The 18786-nt window shown below is 40.4% G+C and overlaps 1 protein-coding gene across 5 annotated transcripts in view; it reads right to left on the bottom strand.

Moving 5' to 3' along the window:
* MYRIP (myosin VIIA and Rab interacting protein) overlaps positions 1-18786 on the bottom strand; it is a 1107682-nt gene that overhangs the window by 826018 nt on the left and 262878 nt on the right. For all 5 annotated transcript variants that reach the window (XM_077269059.1, XM_077269058.1, XM_077269060.1 and 2 more), the window contains exon 2: positions 9401-9523. In XM_077269059.1, the coding sequence (XP_077125174.1) occupies positions 9401-9510 (110 nt within the window). In that variant the 5' untranslated portion in view covers positions 9511-9523. The remainder of the gene's footprint in view (positions 1-9400; positions 9524-18786) is intronic.

Genomic DNA, 18786 nt, shown 5'->3' with positions numbered 1-18786 from the left:
AATGGCTGCCAGGAGCGGCACATGCACAGATAGAGATCTCGACACCAAGATCTCGATAGATGAGATCCACCGCATAGTAAATCATGTAAGTGTGGGGGCTCTGGGCTTTCACAAAATGTCAGCAGAGCCCCCACACCACCGGACACCTGCAGTGGCGCACATCCGAACACTACCTCATCCCAACCTGTGGCCTGCAGCAACGCTCCATTCTTGCCTCCTCCAGCAGCAACCCTGGGACCCTGCTCCACAGTGGCTGGTAAGGTATATCCGCATTATAAGATGCACCCCCATTTTACCCCCCAAATATGGGGGAAAAAAGTGTGTCTTATAATCCAAAAAATACAGTACATTTTTTTGAGTAGTAAAATCTGGATTCAATGTTTTTAATGTTTTTCAATGTTTTTCAGTGTTTTCACATGGCCTAAACTTATGTGCTGCTGTGTTTTCCTTTTTCTAGATAGATGGATAGATTGCTTTTGGACAATTAAAAGCAATCTGTCTGAAATGTTAAACTCCCCTCAGACCATTTATATGACAGGTTTTTAAAGGATAAGCAAGTCAATCCCTTTTTTTACCCTAAAGTTATACTACAAAAGTGAGTAGTCTAATTTTGAGGCTCTGTATATGTCTGTCTGAAAGTGCTCTGAGGCGTCATGATGCACTTCCAGCTCCTCAGCCTCACGCTGTATTCCCTGCCTAGTACCTCCCTCTCCTGGTTGATTGACAGATTGTTGACTCTGTTACATGGCTGAACAACCTATTAAATAACCAGAAGAGGATGGTGCTAGGCAGGGATAGCAGTGTGAGGCTGAGGAGGTGGAGGAGCATTTTCTTTTCACTTCCAAATGAACTTCAAAACATATGTATATACAACTTTAAAAGAAGATTTCTTTCTGTTGGACCAACACTTTCAGGTACATGTTTATTTCCATGACAAATTTCCACCCAGATACAGAGATGCTGCCGAAATGAGCGGCACACATGCGCGAGATTTACATGAGCTGGTGATGATGCCGGCTTTTGCAAATTATGTAATCACACTCACAGGGGCAAGAAGACATGGAAAAGGGCCGACTAGTCTGGGGAAACCAATGTCTCATCTACTAGTCAGAGCCCTAATTAGCAGAGGAAAAGCTTATAAATGCCTTTTTTAAACATTAATTAAACAGAATAACATTATACAGAGCTGGTTAGGCAGGAAATTAAGTCAGATGTATGTGAATGCTGCTGGGTTGGAGGGCACGGCGGACCTGACAGGTTCCCTTTAATATTAATCTCCAATACAGCTGCACAATGGCCTCCGCACTGAGCTCCCTTGTAGTGACTGTTACGTCATTTATCATGTAATAAAAGAACACAGTGCTCCCTATACAATTTTTTTTAAATGACAACTAATTTATTACAATTTTTTAAATAGTAGAAGCTTACATTGGAGCTTATTTTCAGTTTTGCTTTAAATGAATGAACTAAGATATATTTTTACATGACTGATTCAAAAAACACCTCCAGCAATTCTTGCATGTATTCAGATTTCTAGAAATAGACCTAATGACCATTTTGCCTTCAAAATAATTTTTCTTTTTGTTTGCGGATTTATTACACTAAAATGCCTGTGGTTTTAATACATTTTTTGGCACTAACACAATTTCAGCAATTTATTCACACTTGAGAAAACAAACTGAGTAATGCTCACTAAATCTTTAATATTGGTTACAAGTCAGTTCTTCATCAAAACAAATCATTTTTTGAGCAACGAAAGGTTCTGGCTAGCCTTGCTTTTGCTAGGAGTTATTGTGCTGTAGACTGGATGGCATTTACTGAATTGCTGGAAAATGGTAGACTAATTATCTGTTTTAATAAAAGGTTACAAAAATAAAAGCTGTTTCTTGGGCTCTTCAGAATGTGAGTCATGGACATACAATACTGTCATATTTGTCTCAGCATCCCCCAACCCGTGCAGTGCACTCATTAATTCAGGCCTCCACAGAAAAATCTTCTATCTCATCTTTTTACAGAGCAAGTTAAATTACTTTCTGTGTTTCTAGTACTGAGAAACATTGTCATTTTACTAAATAATTTTAGAACTCATTCTATCTTGAAGTAAAGCAAGAGAGCTAATTCACTGGACTGTCCAGAATCTGTATTATGGGCACAAATCTCAACCCTACTGTGAGTCTCAAGACCCAAACTTTACATATATGCCTTATATATGCTTAAGGTACCTTCACACGAAGCGACGCTGCAGCGATAGCGACAACGATGTCGATCGCTGCAGCGTCGCTGTTTGGTCGCTGGAGAGCTGTCACACAGACCGCTCTCCAGCGATCAACTATGCCGAGGTCCCCTGGTAACCAGGGTAAACATCGGGTAACTAAGCGCAGGGCCGCGCTTAGTAACCCGATGTTTACCCTGGTTACCAGCGTAAAATCTAAAAAAAACAAACAGCACATACTTACATTCACGTCCCCCTGCGTCCACTTCCTGACTGACTGAGCGCCGTACAGTGAGAGCAGAGCGGTGACGTCACCGCTGTGCTGCTTTCACTTTCACTTTGCGGCGCTGAGTCAGAGGAGGAAGCAGACTGCAGGGGACGCAATGTGAGTATGTGCTGTTTGTTTTTTTTACATTTTACGCTAGTAACCAGGGTAAACATCGGGTAACTAAGCGCGGCCCTGCGCTTAGTAACCCGATGTTTACCCTGGTTACCAGTGTAAAATATCGCTGGTATCGTTGCTTTTGCTTTCAAACACAACGATACACAGCGATCGGACGACCAAATAAAGTTCTGGACTTTATTCAGCGACCAGCGACATCACAGCAGGATCCTGATCGCTGCTGCGTGTCAAACGAAACGATATCGCTAGCGAGGACGCTGCAACGTCACGGATTGCTAGCGATATCGTTATAATGTCGTTTCGTGTGAAGGTACCTTTAGGCTATAAGTATGGGGCATGAGACCAACAGTTGCTCCAGGATTAGAAGTCTCCTCTCTCTCCCACCTGTAGAGTACAATCTCTTATGATCAGAGGGTTACTCTCTTTCTCACTTTTGTAGAGTGTAAGGTCTTATGATCAGAAGGTTACTCTCTTTCTCACTTCTGTAGAGTGTAAGGTCTTATGGTCAGTGGGGCCTTCTCTCTCTTGTCTATAGAGTACTAGACTGTGGCCCGATTCTAACGCATCGGGTATTCTAGAATATGCATGTCCCCGTAGTATATGGACAATGATGATTCCAGAATTCGCGACAGACTGTGCCCGTCGCTGATTGGTCGAGGCAACCTTTATGACATCATCGTCGCCATGGCAACCATTATGACATCTACGTCGATACTGTGCCCGTCGCTGATTGGTCGAGGCCTGGCGGCAGACTGTGCCCGTCGCTGATTGGTCGAGGCAACCTTTATGACATCATCGTCGCCATGCTGTGTCCGTCTCTGATTGGTCGAGGCCTGGCGGCCTCGACCAATCAGAGACGCAGGATTTCCAGGACAGACAGACAGACAGACAGACAGACGGAAAAACCCTTAGACAATTATATATATAGATAAGCTCTTATGATCAGTAGGGTACTTTCTGACTTCTGTAGAATGTAAGCTCTTATGATCAGCGGGTTACTCTCTCACTTCTGTAGATTGTAAGCTCTTATAGTCAGCGGGGTCTTCACTCTTTCATCTACAGAGTATAAGCTCTTATGATCAGTAGGGTACTGCACTCTGACTTCTGTGGAGTGCAAGCGCTTATGGTCAGCAGCGGGGTCCTCTCTCTCTCGTATAGAGTGTAATCTCTTATGATCAATGGGGCCCTCTCTATCCTTTAGAGAATAAGCTGTTATGGTCTGCAGGGTCCTCTCTTCCTTGTAAAGTGTAAGCTCTTACGGTCAGCAATGTTCTTTCTCTCCTCTCCCCACGTATATTTTACAATTTTAATCTTTCCAGTATTGAATTTCGTGCAAGTTTATTAGCCGTAAAATCGAATTTTGGGGGGAAATTCGGCAAATTTGAATTTCAAGAATTTCACTCATCTCTGGTGGTGAGGATTTGGCAATCAGTGGTATGTCAATTCCTTGTGCAGAATCCATCAAGAATTTACCCTTTACAATGAACAGTGTGAAATCAACTAAATTCTCCACTACCTATTTTACCTACCTTAAACTCACACACATGTAAACCAGGCTTTCTACAGGGTGGAGCGCGGTAATTTGCTGATTTGGGAATGAAATAAAAAAATTATGATCATTAGAAAAATTTATTTTATATTTTAATTATACTGAACAGTAATGGAATTTTTAAATTACATGGTTTTAAATAGTGTATCTGGCAAATGTCGACCTTCGCTATCCACACACTGCTGCATACGTTTTCTGAAGTTTTCATGAACCCTAACAAGCATGTCCACTGGTATTCTGCCAATTTCAGCTTCAATATTGTTCCTTAGGTCTTCCAAGGTGTTGGGACGGTTGATATACACCTTAGACTTCAGGTAACCCCAAAGGAAAAAATCGCATGGGGCTAAATCTGGTGAGCGTGCTGGCCAGTTCACATCTCCCCTCAAAGAGATAAGCCGTCCAGGAAACATTTGCCTCAAACAATTCATGGTAACCCTCGCTGTGTGTGCAGTGGCACCATCCTGTTGGAACCATGTATCCTCTAGTTCCATTGCCTCAAGAGCCGGCTGAAAATAATCCTGTATCATAGACAAGTACCGTTCGGAGTTCACAGTTATGGCACGACCGTTATCCTGAAAAAAGTAAAGACCAATGATGCCTACTCGTGATATGGCGCACCACACAGTGACGCGGTCCGAATGCAGAGGTCTCTCGTGAACTTCTCTGGGGTTTGTTTCACTCCAGTAACGCATATTTTGTTTGTTTACACACCCACTGAGGTGAAAATGTGCCTCATCAGAAAAAAACACAATTGCGTCACGGGGTATCGTTGCTAACATGTCTTCACAAGAGGTCCGCCGTGTCAAATAGTCCCGTGCTGACAATTGTTGGACCACGCACATTTTATACGGGTGAAAATTCAGTTCATCATGAAGAATCCGGTGGAGAGAACGTCTTGAAATGCCAAGAGCAAATGATTGCTTCCGAGCAGAGCGTTTCGGAGATTGCAGTACTGCTGCTCTAACTCTCTCGATGTTTTGTGGTGTTGTAATCCTTCTCTCAGGTCCCCTTCGTACACATGACACATTCCCTGCTGTTCTGAATGCATTCACCCAATTTACAATTGATTGCCGTCCAGGAACACGTCCGCGTGGAGGAACAGCGAATTGTAAACGAAAAGCACGCTGCACTGCAATGATCGAGTGGGCATTTGAAAAATACGCTTCAACACAAAATGACCTCTCCTCACGTGTCCACTGCATGATGGCAACTGAAAGGCGGAGGAATACAAATCTCCCATCAGCCACTGTAAGCCACACCCACTCTCCCCTCTCTTCGACCGACAGTGCCGCCACAGCATGCAGTGCAAAAAAGCAAATTACCGCGCTCCACCCTGTATAAAGACAACTCATCTCTCAGTATGTATTGGAATGTGCGAGGAAACTAGAGTATCAGAAGAACAGAACGCAGACATAAGAAGAACATGCCAGTACTGTGGGAAGTCAGATTTGGCCTCAGAATCCTAATACTGCAACACATCATTGTATACTGCTAGTTGACTTTAACATAACTGAAAAATGCTAAATAATCATAATATTTCTAAATACTGTACTATAACATCCAGAAATAAACTATAAACATTTGAGCCTGCATTCTAAATATTGTGGCCTGCCAATATAATGATCATTACTTTTTTGTCCCCCTATACCCCAGTCTGTAACTTTTATTTTAACAAAGCTAACGTGATTATCCCAATTCATTTCCTACTGAGTTGTTTTGAAATAATAATGTTTTTACATCAGCGACTTTAATGTCACATCGCATTCACATCAAAACTAGTTTTTCCATGTGAACTATGTAGAAGTTGGAATCATAGCCGTGAAGTGAAAGTTCAATTAAGAAGAAAATGTAACATGAAACTGAACTGATGACATACATCGAAAAGTCACAAATATCAAACTGTGCCCGCAAGTCTCACACAGCAGAAAAAGTCTCCAGTTTGAACATGTGCTGCTTTTAAACACCCCACCAAAAAATCAAAATGAGCATAAACCTTATAATAATGTATAGACTCATATATTTTTTTTCTTAAGATTTGTCTGTGAAATAGCAACAGTTCGAGTGTGTTCTTACGCATTACAGGTATACCAACTTATGCTCTGGCTAATTATTTTGGTTTTGCTGTAGTTTCTTGTAATTTGTACAGATAGGGGCATGCCCCCTTTTCCGAGATAGGTATTTCATCTCTATAAATTCCTATGGACAGGTGAATGAGCAGGTGGGCCCCTGTGCTCCTGTGCTGATCTGCCCTTATTTACATTGAGGCTAGCTAACACAAGGTAAGGTTTTAATACTGGAGTCAGGATCATCCCAGTTGAGTACATCTTTTTGCGGTGAGATGGCTTTTACGCTTTTTGATCAACATAGTGTTAATCAATTACCCTGTTACATGTACGATTCACTTATTTACTACAGGGTATATGCCCATTTTGTTTATTTTCTTGGGTTTTGTCGGTGAAGTGGCCACAGTGTGAACGTGCTCTTACGCATAGCAAGCGTACCAACTTATGCTCCGGCTCATTTCTTTGGTTTTGATGTCATACTTTTAGGATTATATATACTGTACATAACCTGATGTAGTCTTTATCATTGTGGTTACTACAGCAAACTATAATGTATGGTTCATGTCTCACATCACATTCATGTCTCACAGCTATATAATGTATACAGCAGTCACAGTGTATCATATGTGATGTCTAACAGCAGTCTCAGAGTATGTTAATAATGTACATACATAGCAGCCTCAGTGTATCCTATATAATGTATACAGCAGTCACAGTGTATCTTTTGTGATAAATACAGCAGTCTCAATGTTTTCTACATGATATATGCTGGAGCCTCAGTGTATCCTATATGATGTAGAGAGAGACTGCAGACTTATCATTTTAGACCGGGCAACCCGTTTAAGTTTGCATTAATAGCAAGGTCTTTGCCCGTAGAAGTTCCTTTCTGAGAAAATGTAAGGTCTTCTAGAAAATTTGAAGCAGTGCAGTGTAGAAAATGTACACTTAAATGTACCTACATGGCATGAAGAAGTATAATGCATAAGGAATTTCTTTAAATACCCACAATTCCCATGATCTGAAAATATTGGAATACAGTTTCAGCACACTGATCTGCATGTTCATGTATCAAAATATTATAGAGAGACAAGGTGCCTTAACCTCTTCATGACCAAAGGTATTTCAATTTATGCATTTTCATTTTTTGCTTTTCTTCTTCCCAGAGCCATAACTTTTATATTTTTTGGTCAAAATGGCCATGTAAGGTCTTGTTTTTTGCAGGACAAGTTGTACTTCTGAACAACATCATTGGTTTTAACATATTATGTACTGAAAATGGGAAAAAAATTCCAAGTGCGGTGAAATTGCAAAAAAAAGTGAAATTTCACAGTTGTTTTTTGTTTTGTTTTTTACCATGTTCACTACATGCTAAAACTGACCTGCCATTATTATTCTCCAGGTCATTACGAGTTCATAGACACTAAAATGTGTAGGTTCTTTTTTTATTTAAGTAGTGAAAAAAAAATCTAAAATTTGTTTTTTAAAAAAAAAAGGTCATTTTCCGAGACCTGTAGCATCTCAATTTTTCGTGATCTGGGGCTGGGTGAGGGCTTATTTTTTTGCGTGCCGAGCTGACATTTTGGTGTTGATACGTTCTTTTGGTCGCCCATTATTATTATTTATTATTATAGCGCCATTTATTCCATGGCGCTTTACATGTGAGGAGGGGTATACATACCCCTAATACATACTTGTAAAAACAAGTACAATAATCTTGAACAATACAAGTCACAACTGGTACAGGAGGAGAGAGGACCCTGCCCGCGAGGGCTCACAATCTACAAGGGATGGGTGAGGATACAGTAGGTGAGGATACAGTAGGAAAGGATAGGGCTGGTCGTGCAGTGGTTTGGTCGATCGGTGGTTACTGCATTTTATTGCAATGTAGCAATAAAATAAAAGCGATGATCACCTGTGTGTAGCAGAAATGCTCACTTGCTATGAGTGCTGACCACGGCACGGGGAGGAGCTCATAGCAATCCGTCAATGACAACCATAGAGGTTAGCTTCAGACCTCTGGATGTCATGCCGACCCATCGGTAACCCGCGATCATGTAACGAGGTCACCAATGGGCGGGATTAGCAACGCGCTTCTGGTAAGCGCGAGTTAAATGTCGCTGTCAGAAAATTGACAGCGGCATTTAACTAGCTAAAAGCCGCGGGTGGATCACAATTCAACCTGCGGCTGTTACGGGCACATCAACTGTATAGATCTGTATAGATCATGTCATATGTCATGTGCCTATAAAGGTGTGGGCTCAGCATACTATTACGCCCGATGTTGGAAAGGGGTTAAAGTAATATTCTAAACTTGTGTATTCAGCAGAATACTGCTTTTCCAGTCTTTTTATGTCTTTGGTGGGGCAAGCACTCTTCCTTAAGAAACAGTTCTGTTTCAGTAGCTTCCTCCTACTGGTGAGCTTTATCCTGTTACTGTGACACATTAGTGTCTGTCAGTGTTTGTTCTGTAATCTACACTCTTATTACTATATTTGCATATAGAGATAACATGGCTTTTGAACAAGCACAGGGCATGTGAGTAATGAATAGAAGAGGTACTTTGGAAACTTCCACTGGTTAGCACTATGAAATTATCATTTTGCAAGACTGACAACAGCAGCTCAGTAAGGGGCTGACATTGAGGCGGAGATAAGCAGCTTCATAACGGATGTATAGAAATCAATAGACTGGAGAGAGATGGCTAGTATTTCAGGAGTTAATTCCTCAGTCTGGAATATTGCTACTGTCCATACTTAGCCAGGCTCTGGTGGTCAACATCTTTGGCAACAAGCTGTACGCTATGTGAGGTAAAAGTTCTCATACTCGGAGAATGACACAAGATAGCAAAAGCAAGTCAATTGCAAAGTCACTTAGTTTCATGCTGTCTAATTACCTATACTCAATTTTTAATATGTGAATCTCCCTTTAAGTGAAACGATGAACTGTTGGGGAAAAAATTAATATTTTAAGATACATCATGCAAACTTGTCAGAAATTATACTATATGAAGTGACACTACTGCTTCAAAATATTTGTTTAGTTAATGTCAAAATAATGATGAGTATGAGGGATCCAGCAATATAACAGTAGATGAAACCTTGTCTACACTGGTTTAATATATGAACTATGGCTCACGCTTCACCACCCTTTCCACATCAGAAAAAATATCGTACCTTAACCTTTCTTCTTCTTTTTTCCTGAGGCTGAAATCTCGTTGGACAACCTGAAGGACATGTTCAGCTTCATCTTCAGTCAGACCAGAAAGATCGAGTTTCCTCCCCATGTTTTTCTTAAACCTGAAAGCAATTAAAGGAATCTGTATATCACATAGTACTGCAATCATCTCCCTACCTGGTGAAATACAATCTGTTTCTGCTAATTATAGAGATCATACATATTTTATTTGAGGTAAACGCACAATAAAATCCATTAGCTTCTACAAAAAATATCTTAACTGCCAGTGTCTATTTGTTTCTGAAACACAAGAAAACATCATTTGCATCTGCTTTATGTGGTGGTCTCAACACTGAGTGGGTACATACAAAGTATACATGGACTAATTACACTAGTAAGTAAATATTAAAGATATAAATGTGGTAAATCATTAAAGGGACACTAATCCATGAAAAATCTTATTGATATTTGCATTTGTGATAAAGCATTGTCCCCTACTTTACACCTTATACTCCACGTGCTCAAGGATGACCTCCTGGTCTGGTGCCACTCCTCCACATTCACTACTGTGTACCCCTTAGGACTGCTGACATGAACACCTGGGGGGTAAGGAGTGAGGTCCGTCTCGTGACCACTGTAGCCAATCAACAGTCACTGATCGGCTGCAGCCTTCACATCCAGATGAAGACTAAATGAACCCTGAATTTAACATAAAATAGGGGACAACACATTTAAATATAATTTAATGTTCTGTGTCAGAGTGTGGAGAAGCTGTAACAAAGAGTTTATTAAAGAGGAACTAAAATTTTCATTTTTTTAACAGAATTTTGTCCAGCAGGAAAAGTTGTGAAACGTTGCAAATCGCTTTGTTAGGTGATTAGTCTTCATTCCTGTAAAAAAAAATGTGCATGTAAGAGGTTTCCAAACCCCTGCTTTTTCTCAGTCTGTCTACCTGCCTTCAACTGCATTGGTATCAGAACATATAATTTGGAGTACTGATACCTGCAATTAAAGCATCAGCACCTGTGTCCTTTCAGTATGATCTCCTGTAGTAGGATTCATAGACCTTACCAGTTCCCTGTACACTATTCTGTAATGGAAGCTTTGGCATACAGTATGTTAGGTGTGACTATATACAGTATACCTATGTACAGTACATATAATGCATATATGCTATATAAACATACAATGCCTTGAAAAAGTATTCATACACCGTGAACTACTCTATAGTTTTTCACATTACACCCAGAAACTTAAATGTTTTTTTACTTGGATTTTATGTGATATGTCATTACAGTATAACGGAAATGATACATAGTTTTCTAAAAATACAAAAACTGAAAATTGTGAGGTGCATTTGTATTCAGCTCCCTGTAGTCTGATACTGCTAAATAATATCCTGAGTGACCAATTTCCTCCAGAAGTCACATAATTAGTAAATTGAGTCCACCTGTGTGCAATTTATTCTAACTACAGCTGTACTATTAAGGCCTCGGAGGTTTCTTTGTGAACATTAGGGATCAAACATTATGAAAACCAAGGAACACTAGAGACAGCTCTGGAATAAAGTTGTGGAAAAGAATGAACAGAATGAAAAAATAGTCCAAGCTCAGAACATCTTATGGAGCACTGTTCAATCCATCATTCAAAATTGGAAGGCGTTTGGTACAACTGCAAACCTACCAAGACATGGCCTTCCACCTAAACTGACATCCCAAGCAAGCTCAGACTGCGTTGTCTGGTTTAATATAAGCACGTTAGAACAATGAACTCCTTCCAAGCTTAATTAGGCCCAGAGCCCACAGGAAAAAAGAGTGTCAGTAGTTCTAAGGGTATGTGCACACATTTCAGATTTGTGTGCGGATTTTTCTGTGCAGATTCTGAAAAATCCGCAGGTGAAACACCCTGCGTTTTACCTGTGGATTTACCGCGGGTTTTTGTGCGGTTTTCAGATGTGTTTTAACACCTGCGGATTCCAGTTATGGAGCAGGTGTAAAACGTTGCAGAATCCGCACAAAGAATTGGCATGCTGCAAAAAATAAACCGTAGCGTTTCCGCGCGGTATTTTCCGCAGCATGTGCATTGCGGATTTGGTTTTCCATACGTTTACTTGTTACTGTACACCGCTTGGAAAACTGCTGCGAATCCATAGCACTCAAACAGTCTACAGATTCACCCTCAGCAGCAACATCTCCTGTTTTTTTAACTTCACTTGTCCCCAAGCTTCTTCCTGGTCAAGCCTCATAATTATTATTATTATTATTATTTATTATTATTATTATAGCGCCATTTATTCCATGGAGCTTTACATGTGAAAAGGGGTATACCTAATAAAAAACAAGTACAGTAATCTTGAACACTAAAAGTCATGACTGGTACAGGAGGAGAGACAACCCTGCCCACGAGGGCTCACAATCTACAAAATAAGCAAGGATTATAATATATTCGGGTGCCAAGAGGGAATCTTCTGTACTACAAATAAAGCCTAGATTCATCAGGATTTGACTGTGTAAAATTCACAGTGTAATACAATTTTAGCTAAATATATGAGATTTAAAAAATGTTATCCAAAGTCAGCAAATCATTTCTATAAGGATATTGACAAGAGCTGTGGATTTTAAAATCTGCAGAGCGTCAATTCTTTTTCCAAATCTTTTACAAATTTTCTCTCTGGACTTCACCCCTTGCAATACATGCGGTTAATTATACAGAAAATTTTGATCAAAATCTTTAAAATAATTCACAGTTAGTGATAGTAAGATTATTTTTCAGTCACATTTTAATATGTGATCAGATTTAGCTTCTGCCTCTGGATCAACAGGTGTCCGCTCTTCACTGGTTGAGGTTGTAAAAAGCATATTTTTTACTGATATTGATTGTCAGTGATCAGCCAGACTTCATATAAGTCAATGGATATATCGGTTGACATACAGTGTTCTATAACCCAGTGTCAAAAGTCTGGGAACAAATAAATACAATACATCAATTCCTTTGAGATTCTGTCCATGGTTCTCTAGAAAAATAAGAAATGCACAGTAGTAAACTACATCAATCTTTTTCAATGATAGAAATGTAAAAGTCAAGACTAAAAGGAAATAGTGTCTGTGTTCAGTTCATTCACACAAATACTGTTATAAAAGATGACTTTTACTTTGCACAAAAGTGTTTGCCAGTTGTAAGATCATTAGTTATTTCTTTAGTTTTATATTAGTTCACTGAAAAAAATATTAAATTATCCACAATACAGTATATGCCCCATCTTATAAGTTTTCATGTTACATATTTCAAAGTTTAGTTCACCTAAATCAGAGAAGAGTGGAAACAATTAAAAAATGGCCCTTTAGTCCACTTTCAGAGTAGATCTAAGTATATGTTAATGATCATATTAGGAATTCACAATATAGCTGTATTATGGATCATACTGGAATAGTATGTCAGAAACATAATACTAATGGAATATGATTATTTTTAATTTGGCAACAGGTCAATTTCTTTTGTGGATTTTATCCATTCATTAATTCTGACTCAATAATTCTTAAATTCGCAACCCAATAGAAATCGCAAATATAGTCGCTAAATATTACCATAACTTATATAATTTAAAACCATGAAAGAGATTCATAATGTCAATAAAACAACTAAATGTAATTCAAGCACCAGGTCCAGATGGTCTGTCCAATGAATACCATCGCCAATTCTCACCTAAGCTTGGTTTGTACTTACTTAGAACCTTTAATAGCAATCCTCAGACTCTATTGGTGCATCAAATTTGGAAACTATGACTACAACGCTTACAAAACTTGGTAAACCCCTAGTCTCTCCAAGTAATTTTATTTGTCTTTTAAACTGTGATGTTTAAATATTCTCAAAACTTCTTGCCTCTAGGATACACAAAAATGTTGGCCATTTTAATTGACCCCGGCCAAGTAGGTTTTGTGGCAGGACGCCAAGCTATAGACGGCACAAGAAGGATGATTGATATAATAAAGATAGCTGAACTGTCTAGAAAACCCAGTGTACTCTTGTCCTTGGACACAGAAAAAATGTTTGACAGAGTGCACTGGGGGTTCTTGGAGACAGTTTTATTCAAATTTGGTTTTGCGGGACCTATAAAATCTGCAATCATGTCCTTATACTCTAAACCTAATGCATCGGTGTTGGCCTCTGGTTTTCAGTCCTGTAATTTTTCTATTACCAATGGTACCTGCCAGGGATGTCCACTTGCACCAATCATGTTTGCAATGGTCATACTCTGGTGGAGTCCATTTATTCAAATAGTGAGGTTTTTGGCATAAGAATAGAAGACCTTTGCCATGCCATTGGATTTTATGCAGATGATGTAATTATAGTCTGTACAGATGTTGAGAAATCTTTATATGCTGTAATGGACTCCTTAACCAGATTTGGTAATGTATAATACTATAAGCTTAATGTGTCCAAATCTCTAATTTTTCTATACTGGTTTCTCCCCAAACTAAAAATAGACTAGAAAGCGCACACCCTTTTAAATGGGCAAAAAACATAGACATTTTGTTTAAATGTTTAAATTCTGACTTGGAGAGATTTACTATTTTCCTTTTGCCAGAATCCAGTCCTTTAACATGATACTTCTCCCCCAAATTTTAGACCTCTTCAGATTTATTCCTTTTAAAATACAAAATAAGACTATTGTCAAACTCCAATTTCTGGTTGGAAAATGTATATGGGCTAATAGAAAACCTAGAGTAGCTTATAAACCCTTGTTGCATTGGGTGGTCTTGGGACTCATAGTATGTTGGCATGTCACAAGGCTGTGTAGTGTCCATGTAAACTGTAAACCATTACTACATGTTATATCTCCCCGTTCTGCTGAAGTAAAGCAGCTGTTATGCCCGAGAGTTGTTGTCTGTGGTTATTCAATCGGCTGTGGACACTGCGTGGGGGTGGATAACATGGAACGGAATAGCTCCATACCAGTGCTATTGCAGCAGCAGTCCTGTAAGCCTCCAAACACTTGTGGATGTCTAATAATGTCCATAGGTGGATGTAAATTGAATCCTTTTTTGCACTCCGTGGTTCAATTAGGAAGACTCTGGAGGTAGAATTATTTAAACCGACTCAGTTTGAACCTGGCCCGTCAGCCACGTCAGCTACTCTGTTTTTCTGTAGAGACTGGGAAAGAGAAAATTTGGCCTTTTCTCTTTCAGAGATCTCCATTAGATCCTTAGGCCCTCATATTCCCTACCTTAATCTTGCTGTTTGGGAAGCTAGTGGGCTTATATCGCTAGCTGATTTATTTCAGAAATATATACTCCTACCATTGATAAACTTATCAAAAAGTTCTTCTTGAACTGTAACTGCTTTCATCAATACTCTCAAATTAGGCACTTCCTTAACTTCTGTACTCTTCCAAGAAAAAGCACCCATTTCCTCTGTATTTCAGAGGTGCTTCCTTCAAGATAATATAACCACTAAAGGTCTCTCACTTATATATAAAATACTAACTTCTCCATGTGAAGACACAAAAACCCCTCACATGGCTAAGTGGGAACTCAAATTATATATCTCCCCCATGTTTCAACAGTGGCAAAACGCATCAAAATGAACTCAGAAGACCTCTTCTTGTATTAACCACCTAGAACATCTTAAAAAAATCAAATTAAGATGGTATCTCTCTCCTTCTATATTAGCTCATTGTGTCCCTAATTATTTTCCAATTTGTTGGAAGGGACGTGACCATAAATGTTCAATTTGTCATGTTTTGTGGTCTTGTCCCAAGGCAAAGAAGATTCGATTCACACAGCTCTGGCAGCGATTCGCCTGCAGGCTCAACCAGACCGCCTTTTTTAGGGAAAGGCCGCAGGGGAGGTTACCAGCACGGAGACCAATCCGACGGGCGCGGAGAAAAAATGACAACACGCAGCCAGGTAAGCCATCCAACCTGGTGATGAACATTTCAAGCTACAATCTGTCCCCTGCAGAACTATCGGTCCTACAAAAAGGTTTATCCTTTTGCCCCACCCCACACTGGGACTCGTTCCAGTTGGAAAAGGACCTAAATAGGTTCTATAGATCCATCAGACTCAAAACCCATTTTGGCATTGGGATCAATACAGATTCCAATGCCACAGCTGTTCCTGAGAATGTATCAGATTTGTCTATTGCCTCTTTGGGTTTACGGAATGTTAGTGCCTTTTCACCTCCTCACTCGTACCATGCGGCTGAAACTGTGATTTCCCTCATTGATCGGGATATTAAATCCCTTACTCACCAACAGAAACTTGGGTTCTTTCCCACTCACACAAACCTCACCCTCGATGAGAAACAGGCACTCGCGGCATTAAGATCAAATAAAAACATAATCATTAAGCCGGCAGATAAAGGGGGAGCGACAGTCGTTATGGACCGCACCTCATACCATGCGGAAGTACTCCGTCAGCTATCAGACACGGACACCTATAAGGCTATCCCCAGAGATCCCACTCTTAGGATTACCCAACGCATTCAAAATCTCCTTACCCTATATCTCGACAATAAAACAATAGATACCAAAACAGTAACCTACCTAAAAAATCCTCATCCAATAATTCCAGTTTTTTATGTCTTACCCAAAATCCATAAATCCCTCAGCAACCCCCCTGGGAGACCCATTGTGGCCTCAACAGGTTCTGTTTTTTCACCTCTCTCGATTTTCTTAGAAAAAATCCTGACACCCCTTATCAAGGGGACAAGATCTTTTCTGTTAGATACCAGCCAATTCCTGGACGTCATAAAAAACATCCAACAAATACCCAAATCCAGCCTCTTAGTTACCTTGGATGTACAAAGTCTGTATACTTCCATTTCGCACGATAAGGGTATCCTAGCAACCAAAGATCTATTGGACAAATCCGACTTATCCCATAATTCAATTAATTTCTGCCTAGATCTGCTCAGGATAGTTCTCTATGAAAACTATTTCCTATATGAGGACTCGTACTACGTCCAGGCACGCGGGACCGCCATGGGCTCAAATGTAGCCCCGGCGTATGCAAATGCCTATATGCACTACTTTGAGGAACATTATGTTTACAATAATGAGCTGTTTCTCCAACACGCAATTGAGTATCATCGCTATATAGACGATATTTTCATGATCTGGACAGGTACCCCCGACACACTCAGTGACTTCCACAGATATCTCAACTCTATCTTTCAGGAACTTCAGTTAACATTGAACTCCAGCACTACACAAATAGCCTTCCTCGACACATTGATCCTAAAGGACCCTGAGGGAAGATTGAGTACTGACCTCTATACTAAACCCACGGATTGTAACAGCTTACTGTTATACTCAAGCTGCCATCCTAGGTCTACCAAAAACAGTCTTCCCCACTCCCAATTTAAAAGGGTATCACGAATAGTGTCAGATCCAGAAGCACGTCATAACAGACTTGACCTTATGTCCCAAAAGTTCAGGGACAGGGAATACCCACCTATACTACTACAGCAGGAACGGATACTGTCCTCTACTCCTAACAAAAACCAACTACCTAAATTACAACAGGAGCGGGTACCGTTTGTACATACCCACCACCCGTTTATGCAAAAGGTCTACTCAACTATCAGAAGACACTGGCCTCTTCTGGGCAGAGCTTATCCCGGTATCCCCTCATTTCAGTCACCGGTACTGATTAGTACAAGACGACCCCCCAACATTAGGGATCAGATTGTGAGGGCCGACATAGGTAGTGCACGCACGGAACTTACCCAACAACTTTTGAGTACACGCCGTCATGGCACATTTCCGTGTCTCCACTGCGCTGCCTGCTCTAATGTAATCAAAACTGACAATATTACGCACCCAAGGACTGGCAAGTCCTTCCCTATACGGGGTTTTTTCACCTGCGAATCAAATTTTGTAGTGTATCTAATCAAGTGCCCATGTGGCCTTCTGTATGTGGGCGAGACAGTTCAACATGTGAGGGATCGCGTGGCTAGCCACAAATCCACCATTAGGTGTGGGAAAACATGGCTCCCCCTACCTGCTCACTTTGCTGCTGCCAGACACACGGTAGCACAACTCAAGTTTCAGGTAATAGAACAGGTACCTAGACCGAGACGGGGGGGTGACCACATCAAACTGCTCCGATCCAGGGAGACATTTTGGATCTATACACTCGATACGCTCGCGCCCAAGGGCCTCAATAGAGAAATTGACTGGTTGCCTTAACGTTGCCATTGACATGTTTTTTTCTCTCCCTATAGACCCGCTGACCGTGGTGGTTGGTCTAATCGCAATTGGTATGACTACCCTCTTCCCCCTATGGGGCAACTATCCTCATTTCCAACCCCTGTTTATTTTTGACTTTTCATTTTTATTTTTATCATTTTTTCATTCATTTTTCCCTATTTTTCCTTTTCTTTTTCTCTTTCATTGTTATTTTCATTTTTATTCTTATTATTTTTATTGTTACTTTTATTTTTACTATTATCCTTATTTTTATTTTTTCAATTTTTGCTTTTATTATCCATATGTTTCTCACATTTTTCACCTATTTTCCTTTTTCCCGTTCCTTATTTTTATCTGGTCCAATTTTCCTTTTTATCATTCATTTTTTGATTATTTGCATTTTCTTTATCTCTATTTTTACTTTTATCTTTTATATTTCTTCAACCCCCCCTCCCCTTATTATCTCTAGATCAAGTTTGACCCGTAGTATGAGTTTATTTCACCTGCACTACTTGCATATATGTATTGATATATTGTTCGCCCGTAATTAGGTTATCCTATACCTGGAGGGACTTATCCCTTCCAGCTATAGCAATGAACCAGCACCGCACCTATAGTCTGACCTGATATCTATTAATAAGACACTTCATCTATACCCTATTCCGCCGATGACCGGACATCGCATGCGCAGTGACAGCAGCTAGTACACAGTGCCCGGTCTCCCTGACAACGCCCGCACTTGCGCACTCCACACTAGACACCAGGCGGCGGGACTTCCGGTACCGGGTGACGCACTTCCGGTGCCGCGGGTCCCGCCGCACTTAAATAGAAGGTCCGGACGTCACAGGGCACCTGCCGTTACAGCAAGGCGCAGGAGCGCCGCCGACACCCCAGCACACGAAGGTAATGCCCTGATCCACCAATGTAGATGTAGCCCTCAGCTCCATGTTACACATGGCCCTGGCGGCTTCTACACTATTGGCTCACACGATATATTTCCCCCTAGAGGTCTCCAACTCATGGCCCCCTTTTGCCATTTATGACACCTATTCCTTGATACCGCCGCCTACAGCCGTTGTGGAGCCTTGCTCATAAAGGTATTACCTTCTAAACATCTCTCTCTGTGTACCACTGCTCCATATACATTTTAACCACATGCTACCTGAATTACTACCTGCAGAAGCATCCTGTTTT

The sequence above is a fragment of the Ranitomeya variabilis genome, chromosome 6, assembly GCF_051348905.1.
Source record: "Ranitomeya variabilis isolate aRanVar5 chromosome 6, aRanVar5.hap1, whole genome shotgun sequence".
Lineage (NCBI taxonomy): Eukaryota > Metazoa > Chordata > Amphibia > Anura > Dendrobatidae > Ranitomeya > Ranitomeya variabilis.
This window is presented reverse-complemented; position numbering and strand designations above follow the sequence as displayed.